General features: G+C 46.4%; 13 protein-coding genes across 13 annotated transcripts; 5 read left to right on the forward strand and 8 right to left on the reverse strand.

Moving 5' to 3' along the window:
* Window positions 1-3: 3 nt before the first annotated feature.
* VTP01DRAFT_3467 (uncharacterized protein) lies at window positions 4-1,675 on the reverse strand (the record flags this gene model as incomplete). Its single annotated transcript, XM_069382041.1, has 2 exons — window positions 4-476; window positions 556-1,675. The coding sequence occupies 2 exons, from the start codon at window positions 1,673-1,675 to the stop codon at window positions 4-6; spliced, it is 1,593 nt and encodes a 530-aa protein (XP_069236209.1).
* Window positions 1,676-2,171: 496 nt separating this feature from the next.
* On the forward strand, window positions 2,172-3,161 carry VTP01DRAFT_3468 (uncharacterized protein; the record flags this gene model as incomplete). Its single annotated transcript, XM_069382042.1, has 5 exons — window positions 2,172-2,185; window positions 2,352-2,472; window positions 2,547-2,594; window positions 2,663-2,890; window positions 2,961-3,161. The coding sequence occupies 5 exons, from the start codon at window positions 2,172-2,174 to the stop codon at window positions 3,159-3,161; spliced, it is 612 nt and encodes a 203-aa protein (XP_069236210.1).
* A 552-nt stretch (window positions 3,162-3,713) lies between these two features.
* VTP01DRAFT_3469 (uncharacterized protein) lies at window positions 3,714-6,333 on the forward strand (the record flags this gene model as incomplete). Its single annotated transcript, XM_069382043.1, has 6 exons — window positions 3,714-3,756; window positions 3,822-3,884; window positions 3,948-4,388; window positions 4,455-4,589; window positions 4,650-4,820; window positions 4,886-6,333. 6 exons carry the CDS (start codon window positions 3,714-3,716, stop codon window positions 6,331-6,333), a joined length of 2,301 nt encoding a protein of 766 aa, XP_069236211.1.
* A 486-nt stretch (window positions 6,334-6,819) lies between these two features.
* VTP01DRAFT_3470 (uncharacterized protein) lies at window positions 6,820-8,190 on the reverse strand (the record flags this gene model as incomplete). Its single annotated transcript, XM_069382045.1, has 6 exons — window positions 6,820-6,968; window positions 7,036-7,330; window positions 7,378-7,464; window positions 7,529-7,746; window positions 7,808-7,997; window positions 8,071-8,190. 6 exons carry the CDS (start codon window positions 8,188-8,190, stop codon window positions 6,820-6,822), a joined length of 1,059 nt encoding a protein of 352 aa, XP_069236212.1.
* Window positions 8,191-9,962: 1,772 nt separating this feature from the next.
* Window positions 9,963-11,795, forward strand: VTP01DRAFT_3471 (uncharacterized protein; the record flags this gene model as incomplete). Its single annotated transcript, XM_069382046.1, has 1 exon — window positions 9,963-11,795. One exon carries the CDS (start codon window positions 9,963-9,965, stop codon window positions 11,793-11,795), a length of 1,833 nt encoding a protein of 610 aa, XP_069236213.1.
* A 144-nt stretch (window positions 11,796-11,939) lies between these two features.
* Window positions 11,940-13,785, reverse strand: VTP01DRAFT_3472 (uncharacterized protein; the record flags this gene model as incomplete). Its single annotated transcript, XM_069382047.1, has 6 exons — window positions 11,940-12,124; window positions 12,204-12,377; window positions 12,443-13,105; window positions 13,192-13,249; window positions 13,312-13,643; window positions 13,707-13,785. The coding sequence occupies 6 exons, from the start codon at window positions 13,783-13,785 to the stop codon at window positions 11,940-11,942; spliced, it is 1,491 nt and encodes a 496-aa protein (XP_069236214.1).
* Window positions 13,786-14,207: 422 nt separating this feature from the next.
* Window positions 14,208-15,310, forward strand: VTP01DRAFT_3473 (uncharacterized protein; the record flags this gene model as incomplete). Its single annotated transcript, XM_069382048.1, has 2 exons — window positions 14,208-14,337; window positions 14,412-15,310. The coding sequence occupies 2 exons, from the start codon at window positions 14,208-14,210 to the stop codon at window positions 15,308-15,310; spliced, it is 1,029 nt and encodes a 342-aa protein (XP_069236215.1).
* Window positions 15,311-15,341: 31 nt separating this feature from the next.
* VTP01DRAFT_3474 (uncharacterized protein) lies at window positions 15,342-17,068 on the reverse strand (the record flags this gene model as incomplete). The annotated part of the gene is made up of 8 exons (XM_069382049.1): window positions 15,342-15,430; window positions 15,574-16,245; window positions 16,313-16,333; window positions 16,394-16,583; window positions 16,643-16,691; window positions 16,765-16,846; window positions 16,919-16,940; window positions 16,997-17,068. 8 exons carry the CDS (start codon window positions 17,066-17,068, stop codon window positions 15,342-15,344), a joined length of 1,197 nt encoding a protein of 398 aa, XP_069236216.1.
* Window positions 17,069-17,288: 220 nt separating this feature from the next.
* On the forward strand, window positions 17,289-17,745 carry VTP01DRAFT_3475 (uncharacterized protein; the record flags this gene model as incomplete). The annotated part of the gene is made up of 2 exons (XM_069382050.1): window positions 17,289-17,413; window positions 17,484-17,745. The coding sequence occupies 2 exons, from the start codon at window positions 17,289-17,291 to the stop codon at window positions 17,743-17,745; spliced, it is 387 nt and encodes a 128-aa protein (XP_069236217.1).
* Window positions 17,746-17,909: 164 nt separating this feature from the next.
* Window positions 17,910-19,205, reverse strand: VTP01DRAFT_3476 (uncharacterized protein; the record flags this gene model as incomplete). Its single annotated transcript, XM_069382051.1, has 2 exons — window positions 17,910-18,505; window positions 18,590-19,205. 2 exons carry the CDS (start codon window positions 19,203-19,205, stop codon window positions 17,910-17,912), a joined length of 1,212 nt encoding a protein of 403 aa, XP_069236218.1.
* A 270-nt stretch (window positions 19,206-19,475) lies between these two features.
* On the reverse strand, window positions 19,476-21,323 carry VTP01DRAFT_3477 (uncharacterized protein; the record flags this gene model as incomplete). The annotated part of the gene is made up of 8 exons (XM_069382052.1): window positions 19,476-19,833; window positions 19,895-19,979; window positions 20,039-20,189; window positions 20,251-20,462; window positions 20,524-20,748; window positions 20,810-20,836; window positions 20,959-21,192; window positions 21,254-21,323. 8 exons carry the CDS (start codon window positions 21,321-21,323, stop codon window positions 19,476-19,478), a joined length of 1,362 nt encoding a protein of 453 aa, XP_069236219.1.
* A 907-nt stretch (window positions 21,324-22,230) lies between these two features.
* On the reverse strand, window positions 22,231-22,734 carry VTP01DRAFT_3478 (uncharacterized protein; the record flags this gene model as incomplete). The annotated part of the gene is made up of 3 exons (XM_069382053.1): window positions 22,231-22,393; window positions 22,468-22,658; window positions 22,717-22,734. The coding sequence occupies 3 exons, from the start codon at window positions 22,732-22,734 to the stop codon at window positions 22,231-22,233; spliced, it is 372 nt and encodes a 123-aa protein (XP_069236220.1).
* Window positions 22,735-23,119: 385 nt separating this feature from the next.
* On the reverse strand, window positions 23,120-24,919 carry VTP01DRAFT_3479 (uncharacterized protein; the record flags this gene model as incomplete). The annotated part of the gene is made up of 3 exons (XM_069382054.1): window positions 23,120-23,688; window positions 23,769-24,242; window positions 24,361-24,919. The coding sequence occupies 3 exons, from the start codon at window positions 24,917-24,919 to the stop codon at window positions 23,120-23,122; spliced, it is 1,602 nt and encodes a 533-aa protein (XP_069236221.1).
* Window positions 24,920-25,162: the final 243 nt, after the last annotated feature.

The following is a 25,162-nucleotide window of genomic DNA, read 5'->3' on the forward strand; positions in this document are numbered from 1 at the left end:
TAGTTATTCGCACGAATACGTTCTGTTGCTGACATGTCGCGGAATCCATCCTTGCTCCCATCCCAGCAGGTAATCCCAATGCGGGTTAACGTGGTTCTCGGTCTTGTAAGTCCAAAAGAACCAACCAACACTGCTTCTCTCAAAGGCGTCCATTTGATGCTCGATGAACGACTTTAAGAACTTTTTGTAATCGGAACTCCAGTTCCTCCAGTCTTCTACTTGAGCGCAAGAACAATTCGGACAGACAGCCGGGGTTCCGTTTTCATACGTGCCTTCGTACCGATTTCCAATACCGATTCCATTCAGATATTTGCCGCAATCATTGGTAGCAAGAGAAAATTCTCCCACCATTGTCGGCGCCGCATTCTTCATGGACTTTTCAAGAGTTTCCCGCCAGCTGTGACATGGAAAAGCAGCTTGTTGGTCTCTCAACATTGAAACTAGTCCTTGGTCAAACATTAAATACATGTGTATTTCTAATATTGTAAAGTGAAAAATTGTCTAGATTAGTCCTCTTTACTTGTAATTTACCAGTATCCCAATTTTTTTTTTTACCTAGGAATAGCTTCTTGTAATGGTCTTGATCAAAGAAACCATCCCACGAATCCAGGCCGATGAAACCTTCGTGGTAAGTCAAATACAAATTTGATTCATTTCGAATAGCGTGATAGCTTTCGCGGTACCACTTTTGGACCTTTGCTTTGTTGATCCGAAAGATGGCAGGCTCGTTAACGACGCCAAAGATGGGCGCGACGTTATTCCACTCTGGCTTGCTAAAGAACGTTGTCATGTTTTTGACGATGTCCAATGTGCGGTCCGCATTGGTTTGACCGTGCGTGCCGTTCAACCATCCAACCACACCGTACTTGCCAGAATGGTTCCATCCGTTCTGCGAACCGGGAGCCGTGTGCAGTTCAACCATGACGCGGAGACCGTACTTGCGTGCCCATTGGATGGCTCGAAGCAGGTAGTGCCATGCTAGTTTTGGAACAAATGGCTCATCGCTATCGTCGACGTTGACTGCCCAGTGGCCTGTAGGAATTCGAACGTGATCAAACCCCATTTCCGCTATCTTTTTGAAATCCTCTTCGGTGATAAAAGTTTCATAGTGGCGCTGCAGCTGCTTGTAAGCTTCGTGTGGTCCCAGCTTGGCACACAGCGTCCATTCATCCACAACGCCCTCCTTCTCAGAAAACTGCTCAAATAGACTTGGCGTGATGAATGGTTCGAGGACGAGCCAGCCTCCCAAGTTGATGCCCCGGATGGGTTTTTCGCCGTAGGGGAAAGGCTCAGATAAGGGTGGGACGTCTACGTTCGCCCTCGCTGAATTGTTGAACGGATCAGGTAACGCCGGCGGAAAGTCGTCGGGATTGTGATCCTGAGGCAACAAAGGAGGTTGTCTTGCTGGTGGTGGTGGCTGCTCGTCTTCCGCGCTTGATGAGGAAGAAGCAGGCGGAGGCGGCGGTACAATATTTGAGGTCATGTGAGTTAACAACACAGTGGGTACAACGATAACAACGACTATTGCAGCGAGAACAAGCACGAAACAGCACGTTGCGATCTTGCCATATTTCGTGGTCCAGAACCTCCTTCTAGGAGGAGTTGTTGTGGCTTTAGGTGTCTTGAACTTTTCCTCATCGGCGTTGGCGGTAGCATTTGATGGATTTGCGTCCATGGTTGTTTGTTACAATTAATCAAAGAATGAAAATGATCTACAACACTGCAAGCCTGTTCTTCCGCATCTTTTTTGCTCCTTCCATCCGAGACATTTCTCCGAGACAAATGGCTAAACGCAGTATATCATGCCCAGATAGATGTAATACGGTTTCAGTAACCCGTAAATGCACTGCTGGAAGGGTACTGCCCGTCGGGATATGTCTGCCAAAGTTTCCTTGTGCGCCACTTTCTAGCTTCAGAAATCTATATCCGCATTTTTGCCAAGGCAAATAGTAAATAATATATCATATCAAGGCTGTATCTATATGTAGAGCTCTTTACGTTAGATACGTGCACACCGGATATTGCCAAGGAATGGCGGCTTGCTTCTCATAGAAGAATATTGAGAGACCTGGGCACGGAGTTTCAATTGCTGACGCGAGCAAGCTGTCTGCCAAAGGGCTAAGTTCTCTCTGAACCTTTTCTCGTCATCAGCAACCTTAGACTTGAACATCATGAACCCTGAATAGTAAGTATCGAAACTTTTCTGTGGTCAATGTTGGAATTGAAGAGGCATCAAGCGTTTCCTGATTACCGAGATGACGCTCAAAAAGGAAAAGAAAAGAGAGAAGTCAGAGAAGGGTGAAGATAGACATAAAGGGAGCATGCAAGATTAACAAACGAACCTTTGATAGCGATTATCTTTTTAAGCTTTTGCTGATTGGTGACTCGGGTGTCGGCAAATCTTGCTTGCTGCTGCGTTTCGCAGATGACACTTACACTGAGAGTTACATTTCAACTATCGGTGTAGACTTTGTAAGTTGCGCACCTGCACTTTAGACTTGGGAATGGGATGCTCACGATTCTGTTTCTTTCTTTCTTTCTTTCAGAAAATCCGCACAATTGAGCTGGAAGGAAAGACCGTCAAGCTCCAAATCGTAAGTTGGAAAGGCAAACACAGCAGACTGTAATGGAAACATGTTTATTGAAACATTGAATACAACAGTGGGATACCGCAGGTCAGGAGCGTTTCCGCACTATTACGTCGTCATACTACCGAGGTGCACATGGTATCATCGTCGTCTATGACGTTACGGACCAGGATACATTCAACAATGTAAAGCAATGGTTGCAAGAAATCGACAGATATGCCGCTGAGGGAGTCAACAAGTTGTTGGTGGGCAACAAGAGCGATATGGCCGACAAGAAGGTTGTTGAGACCGAACAGGCAAAGGTGAGTGAGAGATACGGCATATTGTCCTGAGTACTTTTATATTTCTGTACTAACATATGTCTGCTTGTAGGAAATGGCAGAATCTTTGAACATACCCTTCCTAGAAACCTCTGCCAAGAATGCCAGCAACGTAGAGCAGGCCTTTTTGACTATGGCCAAGCAGATCAAGGATAGAATGGGTACTACCATGCAACAGCAACAACCCAAGTCCACAGTCAAGGTCGGTCAAGGAGCATCTGTCCAACCCAAGCAGTCAGGTGGATGCTGTTAATTTCTGGACTTTTCCTTTTTTCACTTCCCTCGTGCTCTTATTTTTTTCTCCCGCTATTTCCCTTGCGCCTCCCTTCAAACTACACCCTTAATAAAACTTCAGCTCTTTTTACTTTAAATGGTTATTAGGACATTAACTCCATTGACTTGAATGGCTTCTGAGAAACAGCGCCTGTGCCACTTTAGTTGTCTCTGGGAAGAAAGCGTGGCGGGAATGTTGGGGCTACCCCGAAAAAAGGGATCACCCAGCAGTTTGTGGTACTAATGAAAATCGATTTATGAATTACAACAGCTTACTGGAACGCGTTCACACGTTCAAGCATCGTTGTCCCTGAATTACATGCATATGCGGGACGTTTGAAAACTGTTAATAATATTCGCATACTGTACATGTTTACTTTCGGAATAGATCTACGTTTTAATCTCGTGTTTGGCTCCTGACGCTGTTTGTTACTCTCTTGAGTTTGTGTCACCAGGTAGTAAATGCCCTGCTGCATTCGCCAGAACTTTTAATATACTTTCACTCTTTTTCTTCTCACTCCTAATTCTTTCAATGTCGGACACCCAACGATCTGATGTTTTGATTGTTGGAGCAGGTACGCAAACGAGAGCTTTAGAATGCGTACAGTAAGTTAATTTCTTCTGCCGGACCCCAACAAAGGAGCATCTGGTCTGTTGGCGGCACTTTCGCTGTCGTTGATGGATATCTCGGTCCGCATCATTGGTAAGTAATGCAAAACAAATCTGCATCTATAACCACTGTGATATGACTGAAATAAAACATTAGACAAGGCACCAAGTTCTTTGGAAGAAAAGAACCCCATTACCCTCCTTTCACCTTTCACACTACAGCGTCTCCACGCGCTGGGCATTACAAACTTTGGTGTAAAGCACTGGAGATTCCAGACGTTTACAAACAAGGGGTCGGGATTGAATGCGACATCCAAGGAACGCCAGACGTATCGAGTCTGGGAAAACCGCGATGCATACTGCAACTGGGGAGTTTCTTGTCGCGGGGCAGCATTGTGCGAGAAATTGCTAGAAGTACTGCACGAACGTACGGGACTGCAAGTCGACTACAACCACGAACTGGTCAATCTTCAGGATATGACGGCAGACGCCATCGTATCGACGATAAAAAATCTGAAAACCGGTCGCGCAGCTTGCTGGAGATCACGTATCGTCATTGGAGCCGACGGTGCCGAAAGTATGGTTCGTCGAAAATTAGGTATGCACATCGAGTTTCTATGTTGTTATTCGTTTACCACGAGTTCATACCTAATTTCCATTGCAGGAATCACGCAGACAAAACTGCATGTAGAGCCACCTATTTCTTTGTATACGCTTCAAGTATCTGCTACATCCAATTTCCCTGGCGTTCGAGAAGTGGCTACCGTCAGAAAGGGTACAGACACTGTCCTCATGATAGGTAATTCGTTTGGCAGTGTGTAACTTTTGCATGAGCAGTATTAGCTTATATTGTTTACAGGCCACGACAACCAAGTATACATTACTTTGAGGCGAAAAACAAAATGGTCACAAATGTCTCTATTGAACGGCGACGATGACCTGCTTAAAAGCATCGAGGCCCACGTCAAGTATGTCTTGCAACCATACGATATTTCCTTCAATCGTATATACGAATACAAAAGATGGGAAGGTAACAAGACATTATTTTAGTCATAGTCTGTCATTTACATGTATGCTAACAATGCTATCCTAAAGTAACAAATCGTATCTCCGAGAAATACTGCGTTGATCGCCGGTATTTCTTGGTTGGAAATGCAGCGCAGACAACGACACCAAATGAATTCCTTTCAACGAACCTTGGTATCGACCAGGTGCAAAATTTGTGCTGGAAATTATACTTGTATTTGCGACAGTATGCGCCGCCAACAATTCTCGATACATACCACGCCGAGGCAGCTGCTAGAGCGCGCGAGTACCTTGCAGTTTCTGAATTGTTTGCGATGTTTTTGACACGAAACGTTGGGCAAGAAGAAGCGCTTTCGGGTTTAAAGCGCACCAAGCAATGGTTTATTGGATGCAACGCCGCGCATCCTGACACGCTAGTCGGCTCCCACTCGGTTAGTCGAATAGCGCCTGATGCACGACTAAAGCCATATACTGCTCTCCAGATTTTACACACGCAGACTGCTGTCAAAAGCAAATCGACGCCGAGTGGCAAGAAGGCAAAGAGTGTGGATAACGCGCAGCTTGCTCGGAAACCTTCTACTATCAGCAACAACAGCAGCATTTGGAAGCAGTCCAGCAGCAGCAACAATAACAGCCACACTTCACTGGGACCTGCTGCTGCGCTGTCCATCGTCACACCATTCGTGCGAGGGATGACAAAGATAAAAACGCGAGGGTACCAGCATTACGACAGCGAATCGCTCGTTATTGCAGGCCACACCGATCAATGGAAATCGATAAAGGCAAACCAGTACAAGTTGAGCGAACGCATAGCTGAAGATGGATCACCAACTACGTTCACTTTGCTCGTGTTCTGTCAGTCACTTGACGATCCAGAAAAGATGCAGGCTCTGCAAGCTTTTAGCAGATATTTTCATACTTCGCTGCTACATTATGAGCAATGGTCGCCCACCGCATCCTCGTCAACGTATGGCGGCTCCTCTTCTTCTCCAACCACACCCATCGCAACAAGTCCAATATCCTATTTCAACAGATTTTCTATATCCTCCCAGCAATCATCTGGGAGCAGCAGCACTTGCAGCAGTTCAAGCGGTAACCGATTCTCTCGTTTCTTTCCTTCCTTCTCCTGGTCATCATCAACGACGACCGTCGATAACAGCAGCAAGCAGACCATTGACCAACCAGAGTCACCGAGTTTATTTTCGATCATCTATGTTACGAGCAGTCAACGGCAACAAGTCGCACAGCTACTTTCCGCTGGATTCTCCTCGCCGCTGCGGACCTCGTACGATCTCAGCAAGTTCTACCTCGACCAGGATTATCAAGCGCATAGGGCCTTTGAAGTAGATGTAGAAGAGGGACCCACAGTCGTTGTGATTCGACCGGATGGATACATTGGTGCACGAGCAAGGATACGAGATCAACTTGATTCCTTGGGCTCTTACTTTGAAGCGTTCTTGAAACCGCCTATCGATCTCGACTCGGCTGCTGCCTTGGTCGCTGACGATTACTGTTGATTTTTGTTCAAACTCTCCTTCTTCTCCTGTCTTATTCTCTACACTCCTTTGCTCCTTCCATGTAGTATAATTTTATTTTTCGCTCACTTCGACCTGTCCTTGCTGCCTACTTTCGTTGCGGGTTAATATATATCTTCCTAATGCGACCCTGCTGTAATGACCTCCTTTCCTTTTTAATATCCTTTCCCAAATTTATCTACACCGATAATTGTAATGTACCACCCATCACGCAATCTCTCTCCCACCACCCTCGTTTGCAGAAGTATCTCTGTTCACTATTAATATTATTACACTAGTCTCGTAGTATTTGTAGCACGTAATAAATGACGGGATCTTTCTCAGTTCGTCGTATAAAATACGTGTTATGCCTTCGACTCTCTCAGCAATCACTTTCCCATTGCTCCTGATCGCTGTTATCATTGTACATACAGTCGTACGTCCACTATCTTTTCTTTTATTCAAACAACAAGTACAAATGGTTTACATTTAACGTCTCAATTGATCGAACAAACGCCAGCGCTTGCTCTTATTCTTGTTCTTCCTGCTCTTTTTAGACGATGATGATGGTGATGAGCCGCCGTGAACATCGCCAGCAATGGCCGAGGCAAAGTCAGAGCTGTAAGATTGCGAGGCATCTAAAAAAACAATAAATGTTTGGTGTAAAGAGGAATAAGATAGATTCAGATTTGCAGCCAGGCTTACCCCACACAGTGACGCCTCCGAAAACTGAAGCATCCGAACTCTTTAGTTTTTGGATAACAGACTGAAGTTGACTCGCAGGCGTAAAGCCGGACCCAGCAGCGCTTGACGAGCCAGGAACGCCGAGGAATATCTTTACATCCTTGTTCGGCGACTTGGTCTTTGCCCAGTCGGCCCATTGATCAAAGTTGAAGCTGCTGCTCGACACGGAGCAGAAGTTGTTGTAGAATTGCACGTTCAATGCATCGACGTTTGCATTGTCGATAACACTGCCAAGCATGGCATCAGGGAAAGGGCACTGCGAAGATGTTAGTGGAGGATTATTTGAATCTGCTGTACAAGCACAAGTGAACTTGCCTGAGGCGCAGCGGTAATATAGTATTCCTTGGATGAATCCGACTCGAAAAGTTGCCTCAACTCTTCAATGAATGCCTGTCCGTTTCGATCGGTTTAAAGTTAGAGACAGGAGAAAAGAGTGAATATTTTATATACATACCACGTATCCTGTCGAACCACCAGCTTCAATGTCTAAATCAAACCCATCGATGGCTACATCGCCAAAGGGGCGCGTGCTGCTGTTACCGCCTAGGAATAAATCCCACAATGTCTGTGCGAACTTTTTACCATCGCCGTCGTTTGAGAAGCCATAAGAACCACTGGCGCCTCCAAGGGACAAGAGAACCTTCTTGCCCTGGCCCTGGCATGTCTTGATATCTATGTGAAATAAAGGTCAATTAGGTCATCATCATCATCACGCATTCGGGTGCAAATTTACCATTTGCAACCTGTGGACACTTTAAGAGGTTTGTGCCATCAAAGTAGGTCTTTTCGCAAGCGGATGCGAGATTAAGGGTAGGCAGACCACCGACATTGAATTCGGTGATGAAGCTCATGATAAGCACGTCCGAGCTATCATCGCAGTAACTCGCTAGATTCTTTTGAGTTCCGGCACCATTCGCAGAATTCTATATTGTAGATATTATACATGTTAATCAAATTTGTTTCAATTGTTGACCAACGTTGTAGCGTATACGTTACCTGGCCCCAGTAAGTCATCACTTTGTATCCGCCATCAAAGAAAGACGACGAGTTGACCCCTTGAGCTGCAACCAAGATAGATAGGAGAAATACAAATGTCAGCTCTCGCCAGCGAAGCATTTTTTCTTTTCTTTTTGTCCTTGAGCTGATGAACTAGCGACTCTCCGGTTTCTTCTTCTTTTATACCCTAAGGGAAGTCATTCACTCATTAACTGTGCACGCGCTTATCAAAAAGACCTAGTGGTCATTAGGTGTTTATTTTGCTCGGAGATGAAACAATAAGTGGACTCATTAGAGCGGCGAGTGTGGCAAAAGGTTAGCGTGTTTGAAGATATTAAGCTGATCTAAACAACTCGCTGTAGCTATTCATCTCTGTTAACTCACATAATCGATATATGACTTTTTCGCGGGACCGGGATTCACAGCAGGCAGGTATACAAGCCATTAAAAAAACGTGGGATGGATGGCCGTTATCACTGCATTCTTCCCTTCAGACTATTAAGCTGCAGGTTCGCGCAAATTGTTCGCATGCCAAAGGGAGGGCGGCGGCGGCGGACAGCAATTGGCAATGATCGTCACCAAGTAACCTCCAATTTGTGTTACAACCATTTTACCCCACATGACTCTATATGCCATCATCGTTCACCAGAAATAATGACAATAATAAAAAATTCTGCCATGATTGCTTATTACAGTTATTGACTCAATTGGCAAATATTTTCCCGGAATTCTTTTTCTACATATCTGCTGGAATCTATGCAACATGAGATCGTGTTGTAGCACACACACAGAGGTAATGAAAAAGGAGGACGTAAATCCGCGAACAGGAGGAGCTGCCGCTGCCGCCACTGCTGCCGCTGCTATCGTCACTGTGCTTGGCAGACACACGCATTGTAAACAAACGTCATATGAAATCATCGCCAAATCCCGGGTAACGGGATGCTGCCATGCCTACCGTTGTCATGTGCGTTTTGCTCGATACAAGCATCGATCCAAGTTCGTGATCAAGAAATCCTACCTTGTGATGAAATAATTGGAACAACAACAAATAGAAAGAGTTTCATGTCATAAAGTGTACCGTAACTAGGATACGTGCCAATTAGGACCAATTACGTATGTAGTAGTCATAGTGATAATAGGACAGACTTCTTCGTGTTTACTCATTGCAAGCATATGCCATTCATCCTATTCCAGTGACATGCATGAATGCTGAATAAGCGCATAACGATGTACGTCATGTTTGCGCGTTGGTTTTACCTGCAGGTAAGGCAAGACGTTGAAAGGGTTTGCTAAAATAAGCAAAGGAATCGTATGTAAGCATTGTCCTGCCTCACCATCCCATGTAAAATACTGTGATCATCACTTTCATATTTCATTAACCGCACAGAGACAAGTCAAACGAAAAAAAAAAGGTTTCCAAAAATTTAAAGTCTTGGAGTATACAACTATCAGTCACCATCAGCGTAACGAAACCATACTACAGGGCTGTGAGACTGTGTTTGAAGAACGTCAATCACACACAGAGTAGTAGTATACTTTGGCTGCGAGGCTACCACTCACGGATCTGGAACTTCCATGTGTTATTTCCAGGAGTTAGCACTAAGAAGAGACAATGTAAGAAAAATCTAGAGATGACAGTGTCGTCTTCTTATAGATAAATGGCTAAATTCTGCAAAAGTAAACTGAAAATTATGAATACAAAATATTGAAAGCAATCATTTTCCCTCATACTTTTTCGTGATCTGACATGTCGAGCTACCAAATTCGTTGCTGTATGACAGTCTGAGAAAAGCTGATGCATCCAAGTTTAGACAGATTCACTCCGCCTGTGCTTGGTTGGTGGTGTACTCTTCCCCACATTTTCATGGTTCCCACAGCAGCCAAGGTTCGATATGGGAGAACTGGTACTCGGACCGCACAATGGCGTCTCCATCAAGGGCACTCGGCCACGCCGTCCTAAAGGGTTCAGAAAGGTGCTGGAGCAGGAGCAAGCTCAAAACAGTACTAGCATAAGCCTCAATACCCAGTTCGTCCCTCCCGCAGCGCTCATTTCAGGTCTACCTGGAGGAGGCAGTAACTGGACAATCGACCAACTGCCCAACAATCATTACCGCATTACGATACCCAACTTTCGCGAAATAGCCAACTTTTTGCATGTACTACGCTGCGTAGCCGAGGGCACTCCGTACGCAGACACCGTCCTGACAGACAGCGCAAAGCGGACTCACCACCGCATCGCAGTGTTACCTTACATCAGATATCACAGCGAGCTGTATGCTCGATCGATCTGGAGACCGAGAGACTTAACCAGCTGGAACAACTTCCAATTTTTACTAGGCCACATTGTTGACGGGTGCGTAGATACCTTTGTTCAATGCATGAACCATTACTACCCCGTTCGACCTCGACGACTCTGGCTGGAGTGGTCCAGTACGCTTTCAGATCCGACGAAAAATTTGCTTGCACTATCCATTAGCGCATACTGGTGCCGCCATCTCTTCATCCATCACCTGCCGGCTGCGCTGAGCAACTTTCACGAAAGCGAGGTCTTGCACGCCATCCAGTACAAATTGACGTTGCTAGCGCAGGAAGCTCTGAGCGAATGCTTCGATGAACCAGCGTACGACCATGTACTCAGTATTTGTTTGCTAAACATGACGACGCTGCTCTCCATCGAGCAAAAGGCAAAGTACCACACCCTCGCGGTGACGATGGCACATGATTTGAACATTAAGCCTCGGAAAAACAAAAATGACGACAACAGCGACGAAGCCGAGCTTGCAAATAGGCTCTGGTGGTACTTGTTTCAGATTGACTACATTCTTTTCGAGTCAGGGGCCATCTCCAAGTCGCTTTTGACACCCAACTCAGACGATCCCGAAGTTTTAGGCCGCCTTTTAGGCCCTATGCCGTGTTCGCTGGACGACTATTCGGAAAATGCAGGTGCGCTGCGCTGGTCGCATACCCTGAAGCTCTGGATCTCCCGAATGCGACTCGTTCAAGAGGTCGAGAACAACACCGACGCCATGGAATCGCTGTACGAGCAAGTCGAGAATACGATGAAAACCTGGAGCAGCGAGTTACCACGGGAACTAAAGATTGATTGCACGACGGGGCAGGATGACCTGGCTGAGCTACGGCTGGCATTGTGCTTGGAACGTTGTACAAATCATGGATTGCTCCTGTACCACTTTTGTCCACCACCGCGAGAAACTTTGGTGTTGAACGGACTGTCGCGGCATGCAGTGTTTGCCATGATCTCCTGTGCAACGGAGTTTATCCGTTTGCGGGGTACAGTTGTCAGCTTTGCGCCTTGCCAAACCTTCCCTGGTGATTTGCTGCGAATGGTTGACGTGCTCTTATATTGCCTCGAATACAAGGACGCTGTGGTTGTCAATCAAGCTCGGAGGGGTCTCATGGCAGCAAGGAATTTACTTGGCAACATGGCCGAAGTCAAGTGGCAAGACGATGTTTGTCTGTCAATGGTAGCCAAAGTCGAAAATGCCCTGAGTCGCCACGAGGATCCGGCTATGCCAGCACCGTCGACAACAACAATAACAAACGAACGATCATCAGCATCCCCTACCTTCAAACTATATAATGGCGTCATGATGTTTGACAAGAATTTTTCACCGAGACCTGACTTTTACAATCCATCCACCCTTGATATTGGAGATCGAATCATTTTTGAAGACTTTCCACCATCATCATCCTTGTCCGAGTAATGATATAATAAATCCTTTAATTTGTTGAGTGGCATAGCAATATATAATACACAATTATTTACACAAAGAATATAGAATAGAACAGTTAATAAGTTGGGGGAAAGGGGAGGGAAAGGGAAAAGTTATAAATATAAAGAAAATTGTTTAAACATTCAAATCAGCAGTTGTAGCTGATTTCTTTTCATCATCAGCAGTGGCAGAGTCAAAGCGCTGCTCAACAGGCGCCTTGATATCTTGAGCTTCAAGCTTTTCGTGCGGGGTAGCGTCGCCAAAGAGAGCATCGACTTCTTCCAAGCTCTTTCCCTTGGTTTCGACAAATGTAAAGTAAACTGGCCGGGGAGAGGAAAAAGGTTCATTGTTAGCAAAAGTTAACATCACATGATGATTGTGTTTCGCATAAAAGCTTACCCAGAACAAAGGCAATCAGGTTCCAAGCGCCGTAAAAGATGTAAGTTCCAAAACCAATAGCTTCAAGCATCGGGGGAGTCCAAAGACCAACGGCAAAGTTGCAAAGCCAGTTGGAGGAGACGGCCAATGCCATGCCTTTGGCGCGGGTGCGCAGAGGGAAGATTTCCGCGGGATCTAATAGTGGATAGGTGGTTAGTTTTTTTTAAATTCAGCTGGCTGAGTGAATGAATGAAACCTACAGAGCCAATCGACGCAGGCCCAGGTAGCGCCAAAAGTACCGACGTAAATCATAGTGAAGGTGATAACAAGAATAGCCGAAGTGAGTCCGAGGTAGACCTTGTTGAAGATAGCCATAATGACAAGCCAGATGGTCAGCAGGATGCTGCCGGTCATAAAGAGTGGGCGACGGCCAGCTCTGTCGACGAGGAAAGTTGCACCTATAGCGCCAAAGAAATAGACCAATGCAGTGAAACCAGCAAACAGAATGGTAATGTTGCCAGGGCCCAGGACAGCTTCGTACATCTTGGGAGCATAGTATGTGACAATGTTGATACCAGACAACTGTCCAAGAGCTTGAACGGCAATTGCAATGAAGGAACGGCGGCGGTAGGTGGTGAACATTTCGAACCAGGTAGGCTGGCCGAGGGTGCGTTCGTAAGTCACAGCATCCAGGATATCCTGATGTTCTTGCATCACCGCAGGATCGTCCTGGGGCTTGCCGTGGAGCATAGCAAGAGTGCGCATAGCCTGGTCGTGCTTGTCCTTGCTCACAAGATAACGAGGCGACTCTGGCATGAAGAAGCAGCCAAAAGCCAGTATGGCTGCAAACACACACTGGAGCAATAGTGGGATTCTGAACGACCATTCGTTTTGGATCCATGAGCAACCGTAATCAATGAATTCTGTCAGTTTTTGCACAGATAAGGTTAGCTCTCCGCCTTGTGTAACCTAAGATGATGACATTGTGTTCCTGCTGTTGTATACTTGCCTGATGCTGTATAACCAAGCATATTGATGCTCATTCCCATTACTGTAACTCGACCGCGCTAGAGTTGGATGTTAGTGAGGGGAATATACTTGAGAAAATAAAGTTTCAAAAGCGACTTACGTTGTGAGCTCTGCTCAGTTCCGCGGTGTAAACGGGCAGTACCGTGCTCAGGAAACCAATGCCGAAACCAGCAACGAGACGACCGATCATGAGCTGTGCCATGTGGAAAGACGCCGTCTGCAAGATACCGCCCACGATGAAGATAAGTGAACCGATCAAGATCGTAGTGCGACGACCCAGATTGTCCATGAACCAGCTGGTAGGGTAAGCTGTGATCCAAGCACCCAACTCGAAAATAGCGACAACGAGACCTTGGATCGTGGCATTTGGATTAACGAACCGCGTAAGCCAGTAGTCGTTGACCAGAATACCGGACATGACACCTTGATCATCTGTTGTTGGGAGAATGTTAGCATAGAGGCAAAATCAGTAGATCAATGCCAGAGGATACTTGCATCCAAACAGGAATTGGCCCAACGAAGCATAGCAGGCAACAAAGTATAAAAGAGTATGACCGCGTAGGAAGCTAGCCATGATTTGCAAAGAGGAAGTAAGGGAGAAAGATAGAAAGAGAAACAAAGAGAAGGAGATAGATCGTTGTTTAAGTCGCGCCCCTCACTCGTCTACCCCGCCCTTACCCTTATATAAGCATCTCCACGGGAAATCCAACGGCTCAAGACCCCAGGGGTTCCCGTGGCCAATCGGAGACGGGATCCCCGCATACACTCCTAAATAGGAAATCAGTTGAATCGCTGCCTCGGACATCGGCGTTGCTAAGTTCCTTCTTTGTCGCCACCTGCCTTGTATGGACAATTGTTGAATCCAAGGTCAGCTTGGAGCTTCGGTCTTTATTCCCAATAGCAGCAACTTTTAAAGAGCCCCCCTCAAGCACTCACTTCCCAGAGTTTCCAGCTTTTCTTTCTCTACTTTTTCCCACCTGCCTTCTAGTTACAACCATGGTCACTGCAGAGACACAGACTGTTGCAAGCTGGCAAGCCAAGGGTTCCATCCAGCTTGTTGAGAAACAAGTGCCTACTGTTCAGCCAGGTCAAGTCCTTGTCCGCGTTGCTGCTTCCGGATTGTGTGGTAAGTTGTTGGGTTTCGCCGGGTTCAGTCAAGTTCCAGTCAGTGGTTAATAAAACGGGGCAACGTATATGTAGGCACCGACCTTCACATTTGCCGTGGTGAAACCCCTCACGCCTCGCCTCAAGTCACCATCGGCCACGAGTTTGCAGGCTTCATCGAGTACATCCATCCAGACACCAAAACCGATCTTGCGGTGGGTGACTTGGTCGCCATAGACCCCAACAACCCTTGCCATGCATGCACCTTCTGCCGCAACAAAAAGTACCACCTTTGCCCAGACTTGTTCTGCATTGGCGTGTCTGTGCACGGAGGAATGGCAAAGTACGTCGCAGTACCTGCAAGCGCTGCATTCAGTGTTCCCAAGTCTGTCTCGCCCGAAGTCGCAAGTCTGGCTGAACCTCTGTCGTGCGTTATCCACGCTGTCGACATGGGCAGTATCAAGAGCGGTGATAAGGTTCTGATCCAAGGAGCCGGTCCTATTGGTCTGATGGCGCTAGGTCTTTGTGCAACAGGCGGCGCTCGAGTCACCGTGGTCGAGCCAAGCGAGATGCGAAGACAAACTGCATTAAAGTTTGGTGCTGCCGAGGTCTTGCATCCCTCTGAACTCAAGGTCGAGGATCCTTGCAAGGGCGATGGATTCGATGTTGTCTTTGAATGCGTTGGTCGGCCGGAAACTATGGAGGCTGCTGTTAACTATGCCAAGGCTGGAGGTACCGTCGTTTGGGTGGGTGTTGCTAAACCCGATGTCAAGGTCTCCGTTTCTCCCTTCAATGTTTACCGCCGTGAATTGACTATCAAATCGACCTACACCAATCCATTCGGCATGGACCGCGCCGTCAAGATCTTGGCTGAAAACAAGATCGATTGGAGATCCTTGATTTCTCACACCTTTACTTTGGACGAGTTTGACAAGGCCTGGGATGTCTTTGTTGCTGGCACCGGTCTCAAGGTCTGCGTCAAGCCTTCTGCTTAAGGTTTCGGTTTTGTCCGGTTTTTACACTCCTCTAATCAACAAGCACAAACACACAACACACACACAACATGTATTCGCTATCACATGTACTCGCACACAGCAGCAGTTTTGATATTTTTCCTTTAGTAACCGTCATGCATATATATTTCAACGGTTTTATATATATATATATATATATACATAGAAACACCCCTCTTCAACGTAAATAAATTACCAGAATACACGCGAAAGTCACCGTCTTGTTTCAAATGGAACAGGAGTACCTTGACGTGGTTCTAGGTTACGTATCATTGTGGATGGACTGTGTGGGAAAGCAGCAGCTACGGATCTTGGCATAGGGGTTGGTGGATGATGAGGCTCCATGCGATAGCTTGTTGCTCCTCCTCGATGATCCTGGTTCCGGGTTGCTGCAGTGACTGAACCTCGGGGAATCCGAACACTTGAATTGTGACCTGTTGTTGGATGAATTCTTTGTCGAGAATTCGGCGATGGCATGTGACTCATTCTTTGCAAAGCCGGTGTAGAAGGTGGATATTGTTGTGGTGCAGTGTACAAACGATTGTCGTGCTGGAACTTGACTGGCGGATTTCCAGTGCGTGAGTGGGCATTGAATGGCTCAGGCCCTGGCTGCGGATGCAAAGACATCGTTGTTGGCGGCTGAAATATCGTAGGAGGACCGTGATGTATGTTAGAAGCAGATGTATAGGTAGTATGCTGGATAGAGGGAGTGGCCAGATACTGCGGTGACTGGTTCATTGATTGTCCGAGCTGTTGTTGCTGTTGTCGCATTTGTTGCTGTATACTCGGCGGTAACGCTTTCCTTTTCAGTTTCTCGTACATTAGATGGAGTTTCTGAAACTGCTTCGATTTTTCATGCAATTGACTTTGAAGATCATGTATACGTCTCTTGTCTTGCTCCAGATCTTGGGCCAATACTACAAGACACTCAAGAGTGATGAGTACGTAAAAGTTAGCAATGGATAGAAACTCTTAAACATTTACCATTATATCTGTGCTTCTCAGCTTTACATTGAGTCATTATATCTGTTACTACAGTTCTTGACCGGCAATCGTCTACTGTACCTTTAATTGCTCTCTCACCATCGCGAACCGCGTTCTGCAGCTGTTCTTGCAACGCATTACATTTTCTCTCCAAATGTTGCTGGAACATTGCTCGGTAACATAGTTCTTGAGATAATTGGTAGTAATAGAAGGAGATGGCACGACTGCAAATATCCATAATGGTGTCCGGTCGAAGTCCAGCGAGCACTGACTGTGCGAGCGACGTCGCGTTTATGCATCTTGGATAAATATCCCACTTTTGTATCTTACCGATTTATACTCTTCGGATGGATTTAATTGAGTCAATACAATATCGTCGCTGGGATCAAAACCAAAATGTAAGCGACGGTGCTGGTATCATCGTACCATTTGTAAGAGAGAGAAAAGCTAACCTTTGCGTGAGCGATGTGTTGCATGCGGGACAGACCAAAGCCATTTTAAAGCATCGATTGGCGCATTGCGTACAGAAGATATCTATTGTACATCACAATCCAACGTCAGAGTCGCAACAAGCTTTTCATCGCCTTTTTGCCTTGGATTATGTACGGGAACATGACGTGACACAGGCCTATGGATGGTTAATGGGGGAAGAATTGCTTGTTTGTGCAACGCTGCGGAACCCACCTGCGTCTCCAGACTTAATGGCTTGCGGCACTGAATGATGTTGCAATGGATATCTGCGTTGGTGTCTGCCATCAGGAACAAGAAAATGAAAGAGAAGGAAAAACACTTGTTGCAGTATCGACCCGATGACTTCGTAAGCAATAAAAAAAGAAAGAAGAACACGCGTCGTCAGTAGCAAGCAGCAGCAGCAACAGCAAACAGCAGCGGAGGAGGAGAGGGATTATCAATTGCCCACGTATCAGCAGCATAAACTCCTCGTTCCGCCCGCCCGTTCTATTCCAGCAACTACAATATGCGCCTTGCCATCCTTCTGATAGCCATTGCCGTTTTGATCGGCATCGTGTCTGCTGGCCGAGGCACTCATCGCTACGAGCAGCCGGGTCATTCAAACTATGGCGAGCCAAAAATGAACAAAGAGTAATGAGCATTGTGACAAGCAGGAGGAGTAGCACTGTCAAAAGGAAGACTGACCAGCATTGCCCTCTAGCCACATACAAGAGCATATAAAGTCAATGGCTAAAGATGGAGCAGATCCACCACCTGAACTCAGCGACAGCGAGTTGATGTACTATTTGTTTGTCCTTCACGATATGAACAACGACGCCCACCTGGACGGCCACGAACTTCGCGCAGCATTTACAGACTTTGACGAGACGGAGGAGGATGATCCGACGCAGTATGTGTCGTTGGAGGAAGTCACTGATATGGTAGACCATGTTTTGGAAGAGGACGATTTGAACGGCGAGTAAGTTTAACTTTTGTATTGCCAACAAAGACACGCTGTAGTACTGACGCCTCTCTTTCCCTCCCTTAGCGGATTGATCTCTTGGGATGAATACATTCAAAGTCAATTATACCACGGCGAATAATAATAAAATAAGAAGAAGAAGATGATGATGATCTATAAGCGATTTTATGTAATAGCAGCAGCGTTTTCATCCATTAATGCAAGCAATGTATTGTACAGCAAAAGAGTCCATGCGTCAAGGGGTCCGGGTATACAGTATCGAAGGCAGTCTTGACCGCCAATGTGTCCGTCAGGTCGCATGTCCGTGATAGCGGCCGTGTCAAGAAAGACACCGCCTGCTGCTTCGATAATGACTTTGGCGAGCGCATTCCGACGCGCTGCTTCGCTCCATCCATACGGCAACTTGCTAGTTTCTTGCTCTGATAAAGGTTTGCGCAGAGGAGCTACCGCATCGTCGCAGTATGGATGGCCAATGGATGTGGAACGGTAAATGATGAGTGCGTTAGGCTGTAATCTTCGGATTGTCTTTAGCGTTTCCGTCAGTTCTTCTATGAAAACAGTGTCGTCTTCGAGCACAGGTGAGCGATTGATTATGAGGATGGGATATGCTTTGATGATAAAGTTCTGTGTGAATGGGACTTGCACCACGTCGCCGCGTGGGTGACCGTTTGCTCGATCGATCTTGGTGGCTACTGAGAGTTTGTCGTTGCGAATGTAGCGCATATTGATGGGCTTATCGTGGTCGGGACACAAAGTGTGATCTGGGGCGACACAAGAAGAAGAGAGTTAGAGATTTGTTGGTGATAAATTAACCTGATTATTGCTAATTGGAAATAATATCCAACCTCGGCAGCTAAGTTCGCCGTAGCAAACTACTGGTCCATCCCGCAGCACATCAAGTAGCATCTCATGCAATTGATAATGCACCAGATCGCCTACCAGGAGCATATGCCGGCCGTCGAGAACGTCGCACCATTGGCTTGCATTGATCTTGGGCTGGATAAAGGGGCAGGAAGGTTGCCATACATATTTGACAGCTTCTCGATCCTGATCGCCCTTCTTCTTGTCGCATTTGCCGTAAATCGGGTCTTGGAAATGTTTTGCAAGAGAGGAGTAGTCTTCTGTGGCTATCCACGCCCCACGGGTCCAGCACTCTAGGTACGAACGCACTGCAGAAATTTGCTCAGGAATCGTCAGCTTGCTTCCCGGGACCCTGTCCTCGTACTCGATGCCTAGTTGCTCGCGCGCATGCGCAGCGGCCAGCTCGATCGTGGCCGTTTCTTTGACGAAGAACCGAGGTAATGGCAAGGGCGGATGGTGCCGTTTGTACCATGGAAACTCCCGCCAGTGCTCATAGACAAACACACGGTTTTCCGGGTAATCACCGATCGTAACGTGGTACCCATATAGGAGCAATCCCGCGATCGCTAGCAAAATGGAGACCCGGACGATACTGGTCATTTAAAAGTAACCATGGATCGGTTTCACAAGAAGATCGACACTGGCTGGTCCCTAACTGGTGCCAAATATTGCCGCCGCCACCCTCCCAAAAAAAGGAAAAAAGAATCTTTATATGGGTTTTATACGCTGTCCTCATAAGAAAAGAAAGAAAAAACAAACTTTGATATATACAGGTCGGTTCAAACAACAATGAACGGAACAGGAAAGACAAAATTGGATTGGATTGGGAAAACCAAAAAGATGGGGCAATGATGGTGTGTTCGGGTTGTCTTAAAAATCGGGGAATTTATCTCTGTAGGGATCCTCGGCCGGTTCACCGTACTTTTCGGTCTGCTCGGGATACCGGTCAAAGTGGCTAGCATCACCGTCTCCTCGGATATGCGGAATGTACGGTGCACGGATCTGCCTATTTGCCACCCGATCGAAATCGACCCCTTCAAACCACGGATGTCGTTTGATATCCTCTGCACCGTTTTTCAGGTTGCCGTAGCGACGGGACAAATCGGAAGTAAGCAATCGTTTGAGCAGATCTCGCGCGTTCGGATCAAAGTAACTCGGCCATCGAATCTTTCCTTGCAAGATCTTTTCGTATAATTTCAAGTGATCTTCGTCGTAGAACGGAGGATACCTAGCACGTTTCAGTCAGTGATTGTTCATGCTTAAAAGATAAACGCAGCGGGCTGTCTTACCCTGCTAGCATTTCGAATATCAGAATTCCTAGACTCCACCAGTCAACTGCTTTGCTGTATCCTTTGGACTGGATCACTTCGGGGGCTAAAACGCGGAAATCGTCAGAACCGTATCCAGAGAAGATCAACCCAAGTTCGTCTTACCGAGATAATCAGGTGTACCACACAAAGTCCAGGTGACGTCCGGTACATACTTTGCAAATCCAAAGTCTGTGATCCTGATATGTCCATTCGCATCCAACAAGAGATTTTCTGGCTTCAAATCACGATACACGACATCCTTTGCATGAAGATACTATGGACAAGTTTGAGTACGTACGTAGACTGACAATACACGTAAGATCAGCTTTTCTTACCTCGAGGGCCAGAACGACTTCAGCAGCGTAGAACTTTGCCACGTGATCAGGGAATCGTTTGCTCTTTCTCAAGACGCTGAACAGTTCGCCACCAGGGACGTAATCCATCACCATGTAAAGGTTGGAATCGTCTTGAAAAGTACCCCACAAGTTTACAAGGAACGGATTGGCAACGGCTTCCAAAATATGCTTTTCATTGTTTGTGTGCTCGACTTTAATTATTATTAGTCTCCACGGTCCAGATAAGCAACATACGTGATCCTTTCTTTTTACCTTGCTTTAGTCGCACGACTTCTGTCTTTTTAAGTACTTTGATTGCATAGTAACGACCGTTGTGTCTTGACTGGGCAAGATGGACACGACCGAACGATCCTGTGCCGAGTGTTCGCAACAAGTGAAAGTCGTCAAGTTTCAAGCGCGGTCGATTCTTCCTCTGTTCGAGAATATGTTTGTCGTATTGTTGGTATCGTCGCCGCAGCGCAGCTCGTTGTTCTTGCGCTTTTATGCGTCGTGCGTCAGATCATTCCATCATCTTGGTTTCTTTTTATCTACTTCTCACCTTTCAACTTTTCTGGATCATTTGCATCTATGTTATGTATAGAATTAGCCCCGGGCCACTCTCTACTATTCCCGCTCGACCCTCCTCGTCCTCCTCTTTTCTCTTTCATATGAATTCGCGCTCGCTGCAGAATCTAAACGTAAACTTGCCTGCTGCTACTGCTGCTGAGTCTACATCCATTTTGGACCCCGTGTTTTCCACGGACGGACGCGGCGTTGCATAGTCGGCAGGCGCGTTGTTCATCATCACTTGTTGCTGTTGTTGCTGCTGGGGCTGCTGCTGCTGTTGTTGCTGCAGTTGCTGTGGAAGACTCGTGGATGAAGTCTGAGTCTGATCGTAATGTTGTAAAGAAGAGGAGGTTGACGAGTGGGGAGTATGCATGCCTACGTCGTGAGTTTATGTTATTACAGGAATGCCAAACAACGACAACGCCTCGATCTGTACCATGGTCAGATGCGCCGTGGTGATGATGGTGATGTTTCGCTTTATCGATAATCTTGTTGAAAAATGACATTATTAATAAATTGTCGTGTTAACAAAGAAAGAAAGAAGAAAACAGGAAAGAAAGTAAAAGCGACGACTTCATCCGAGACAAGGGAAAAAAATGTTGCAGCTCGACCGCCACGGACTTTCAAATGCTGAATGACGCCAAGCTGATACGGTTGCTTGGTAACAAGATGATCGACAACAAACACGCATTTGTCGTCGGTTTGGAGAAGCAAGAAAAGAGATGGGAGAGAGCAGAGATCTTTTCCCTCTTAACACGCCACAGACTGATCTACAATATTCACTACCTGGCCCCAATTTATTTTATAAACTTTATTGTCGGTCGGAAAGATTTTGTTGGGTCGCATACGTTAAGTGCAAGGATCTAAATGGGGCAGAAAACCCTTCTTCATGCAAAAGCTCACTACCGTTCCACCCTATCAATAGCATAGCATAGCCTTGGCATATCTATTTATGTAAAGTTTCTACTCCCTAGAATGACTCCGAGAAAGAATCGAATCGAAACAATTAAATTCATTGGCAGCATCATCAATTCTGCGTTTATTGCTGCTATGTACCATGCATATCCAACAATAAACCATCTATCAGCGAGCGACAGTAGTTTCTCTAACTGCCACTGCAAACTCTGATACAAGCTACAATTTTATTCCTTTACTTCTTCGCGCGGACTCGATCTTAGCCGTCGTTGGAAAATAGCATGAATGCATTAATAACCATTTCTGGGAGACTGAGAGAGCATAAAAGACTGAGACAGGTCTCCACAACAAAGTCAGATAAAAAGTTCAATTCTTTCTAGTTATGAAAAGTGATAGGTATCCATTTCCCCTTTCTTTTGATTTTCATTGATTGATGATGATTATGACCGAGTGGGTATAGGACAAAAGAGAAATAATGGGGGATAGATAATAATAGAATTATAGGTCGTCAAACTGGCGTGCCAACTCGTCAAGTTCTGTCTTTGCAGCCTTGTATTTCTCTTGCAGTTCCTCGTGCAGCTGTTCCTTTTCAGCTATCTCGTTTTCGAGACTCGTCACCTTGCGCTCAGCCTCCTCGGCCCGGAGATCGGCCTCATTGAACCTGTATATACGAAACAGGTCAGTTACGAAGAAAAAAAAATATACAGACACACTGTAAGTGTCATCATTACTTACTTGTTTGACGTCTCCTGGAGCTTTTGCTCTGCTTTTTCGAGCTGCTCCTCGAGGATCTGGACTCGGTTCTGCAGCGAGCGAAGTTCGTGGCCTTTCGCGATATGCTCGGCTTCCAGCTGCTTGACCTGCTGCTCGAGTTCGTCTGCGCGGGCGTTGGCAGCTTCGGCTTCGGCGCGGAGTGAGGAAAGTTTCTGACAGAATCGTTTGAGTTGGTGTGTGGCACTGCGTACGTAGCTGACTTGAACATACCTCTTTGAACTTTTCCATAGTCTATGAAATAAAGAGTTGAAGAGAAAAGAAAGGAAGAAAGAAAGAAAAAGGGAAAAGAAAAATAGACAGAAAAGGATACGTGCATTGCTTTGACAACAGCAGCACCAGCCCTTCTGCCTCGTGATTGACCCTCAAGAAGCCCGACGGGGGCTGGTTGAGGTTACTGCTACCAGTAGATGAGATTACCTCGAGCTCAGCTTATCCTTATTTTGGGGGGAGGGACGGTGACAGGGAGTTTCAGCATTTAAGAGACATTTTTTTTGCAATGTATCAGCTAAAAAAAATTAAGTTGGATTTCTTTTGTTACAGGATTGAAAATAAAAATACACAGGCTTGCTTGGGTGGGCCGGGGGTGGACCTTTTTCTCATTGAGAGAGACAGATTAGACGGGTATATTGCGAGGAAGGGATGGAGAAGGAGTAGCACATGCTGGCGGTGAAGTCGGTCGGCTGTTGCTGTTGTTACAGCAATGGTGGTGGTGAGGAGGATGATGGTGTCGTTTTCGCTTTTCCTTTTCTGCCACGACACCAGGTGGTTCCGGCGTCACAAGCACCAGGTTATTCCGCTGGTTACCAGGAAAAGTTTCTTGAACGTGGTGGACGTGCTCTGCACCTGGTTCTTCAACGGTGCAAGCGTCGATCTGCCGCACCCACGAATCGGCAAGCACCGCGCTCAGCGTTGGTCTTCTTGTGGGGTTGAGATCGAGCATGCCGGCCATGATAGAGCGAGACTCGCGTGGGAGAAGTTTTAGCAAACGGTATGGCTGCTGGTTGTAGTTTGTTGCAAAAGCACGGAAGGATGGATCGCAGGAACGTGGTACACGCCAAGGGAATCGACGAATGGTCATACAGATGAAGATTATTGCGCATGACCATACATCAGACTGACGCGGATCATAGCTGGTCTGTGTATATTGCTCGGGTGCAATGTAAGGGTCAGATCCATAGATGCCTAAGGAAAAAAAAGAATAATCAAATTGATTCATGTTAAAGTAGGGACGGAAGAAATTTCTACCAGGTAAAATTTTTTACCTTGAGACATGATGATATTGTTGCCGCAAGGATACTTGAATACACAGGAGCAGCCAAAGTCAATAATTTTGAGAATGCCCATATGATCAAGGACGAGATTATCGAGCTTTAGATCTCTGTGGGCGATACCCATGCTGTGCAGATAATCAAGACCTTGCAGGAGCTGCCGCCAGCAGCAAGCAATTTCCTCGCGGGACATCATGCCGCTCATGACGACGTTGAACAAGTCATTGGGGCAGTATTCCATGATTTCATAAAAGTTTGGGCCATCTTGGATAAAGTCAAGTGTTTCAACAATGTTGGGATGATGCAGCGTGGATCCGATGCAGAATTCGGCCGTTACTTTCTTGATATATTCACGTTCAGTTTCGTGTTGAAGTCTCTTGCGAAACTGCTTGACTGCAAACGTCTTGTTATCAGAAGCACGCTGGATCAGCCGTACGGAGCCACCGGCGCCTTTGCCAATGTAACGGCCTAATAATTTTTTGCATAAGATTTATTGGCAAATATGCCTCAAAATGGCGCGAATTTGCTCAGGGAGGGGGAGGTGGGAGCGAGCAAATTTTTGAAAGATGATGATGATAAAACTTACCCCAGCGGCCATAGCGACCCTCGATGTCTTGACGGATTTGGTTGCCAAAAGTAGTGTCGTGGTCAGACAGCGACGAACAAGTGGACGACGAAGATGGAGATGGCGGCTGTTGCTGCTGTTGCTGTTGTTGCTGTTGTTGCTCGGACACAAAGAAACGCCGCAGATCGTACCACCCCAGAAATGCATCTCTGCGTTCACAGCACGGGCGATGGAAATGATTCCGGTGGTATTGCTCGTTGTACTCTGGCTTCTTGAACACGAATTGGGATGGTAACGCGGTGCAGGATTCGGAGGGTGTTGAAGATGAGGAGGAGGAGGAGGACGTAGATGTGGATGCGGGAGAGACAGGTCTAGCAGCAGTGTTGATAAATGGCCAATTGGAGCGAGACGATGCTGCCTTTTGCAACAGCTTTGTGAGTTCAGTGAGGTCGACGGTGGAGGTATCGTTCGAGTGCAAGTGGCGGGTAGTTGCCGTCGTATGCGTTACCACTGCCGGCGAAAGTGTTGGACTAGAGGGCACGGGTGTGTCTGGCGTCGCAAGACCACAAAGGTGAGCCATGTAAATATAATACTCTAAAGAAGAAGTAGAAGAGAAAAAGGTAGAGAAAAAGAGGGAAGAGAAGAGGAGGGAGGGACTATTGCTCTTTTTTATATAGTATGGGAGAAGCGCGATAAAAATGAAACGACAAAATAAAAACGGGTTATCATTCGGCTCGAAACCTCACGCTCGTCCTTATTTTCCCTGTCACCAGATATTATCCTTTTTTTTTCTGTCAAGAGCACCAGAGAGATCCCCCCTCCC

The sequence above is a fragment of the Rhizomucor pusillus genome, assembly GCF_041956525.1.
Source record: "Rhizomucor pusillus strain CBS 183.67 unplaced genomic scaffold VTP01scaffold_17, whole genome shotgun sequence".
Taxonomy (NCBI): Eukaryota; Fungi; Mucoromycota; class Mucoromycetes; order Mucorales; family Lichtheimiaceae; genus Rhizomucor; species Rhizomucor pusillus.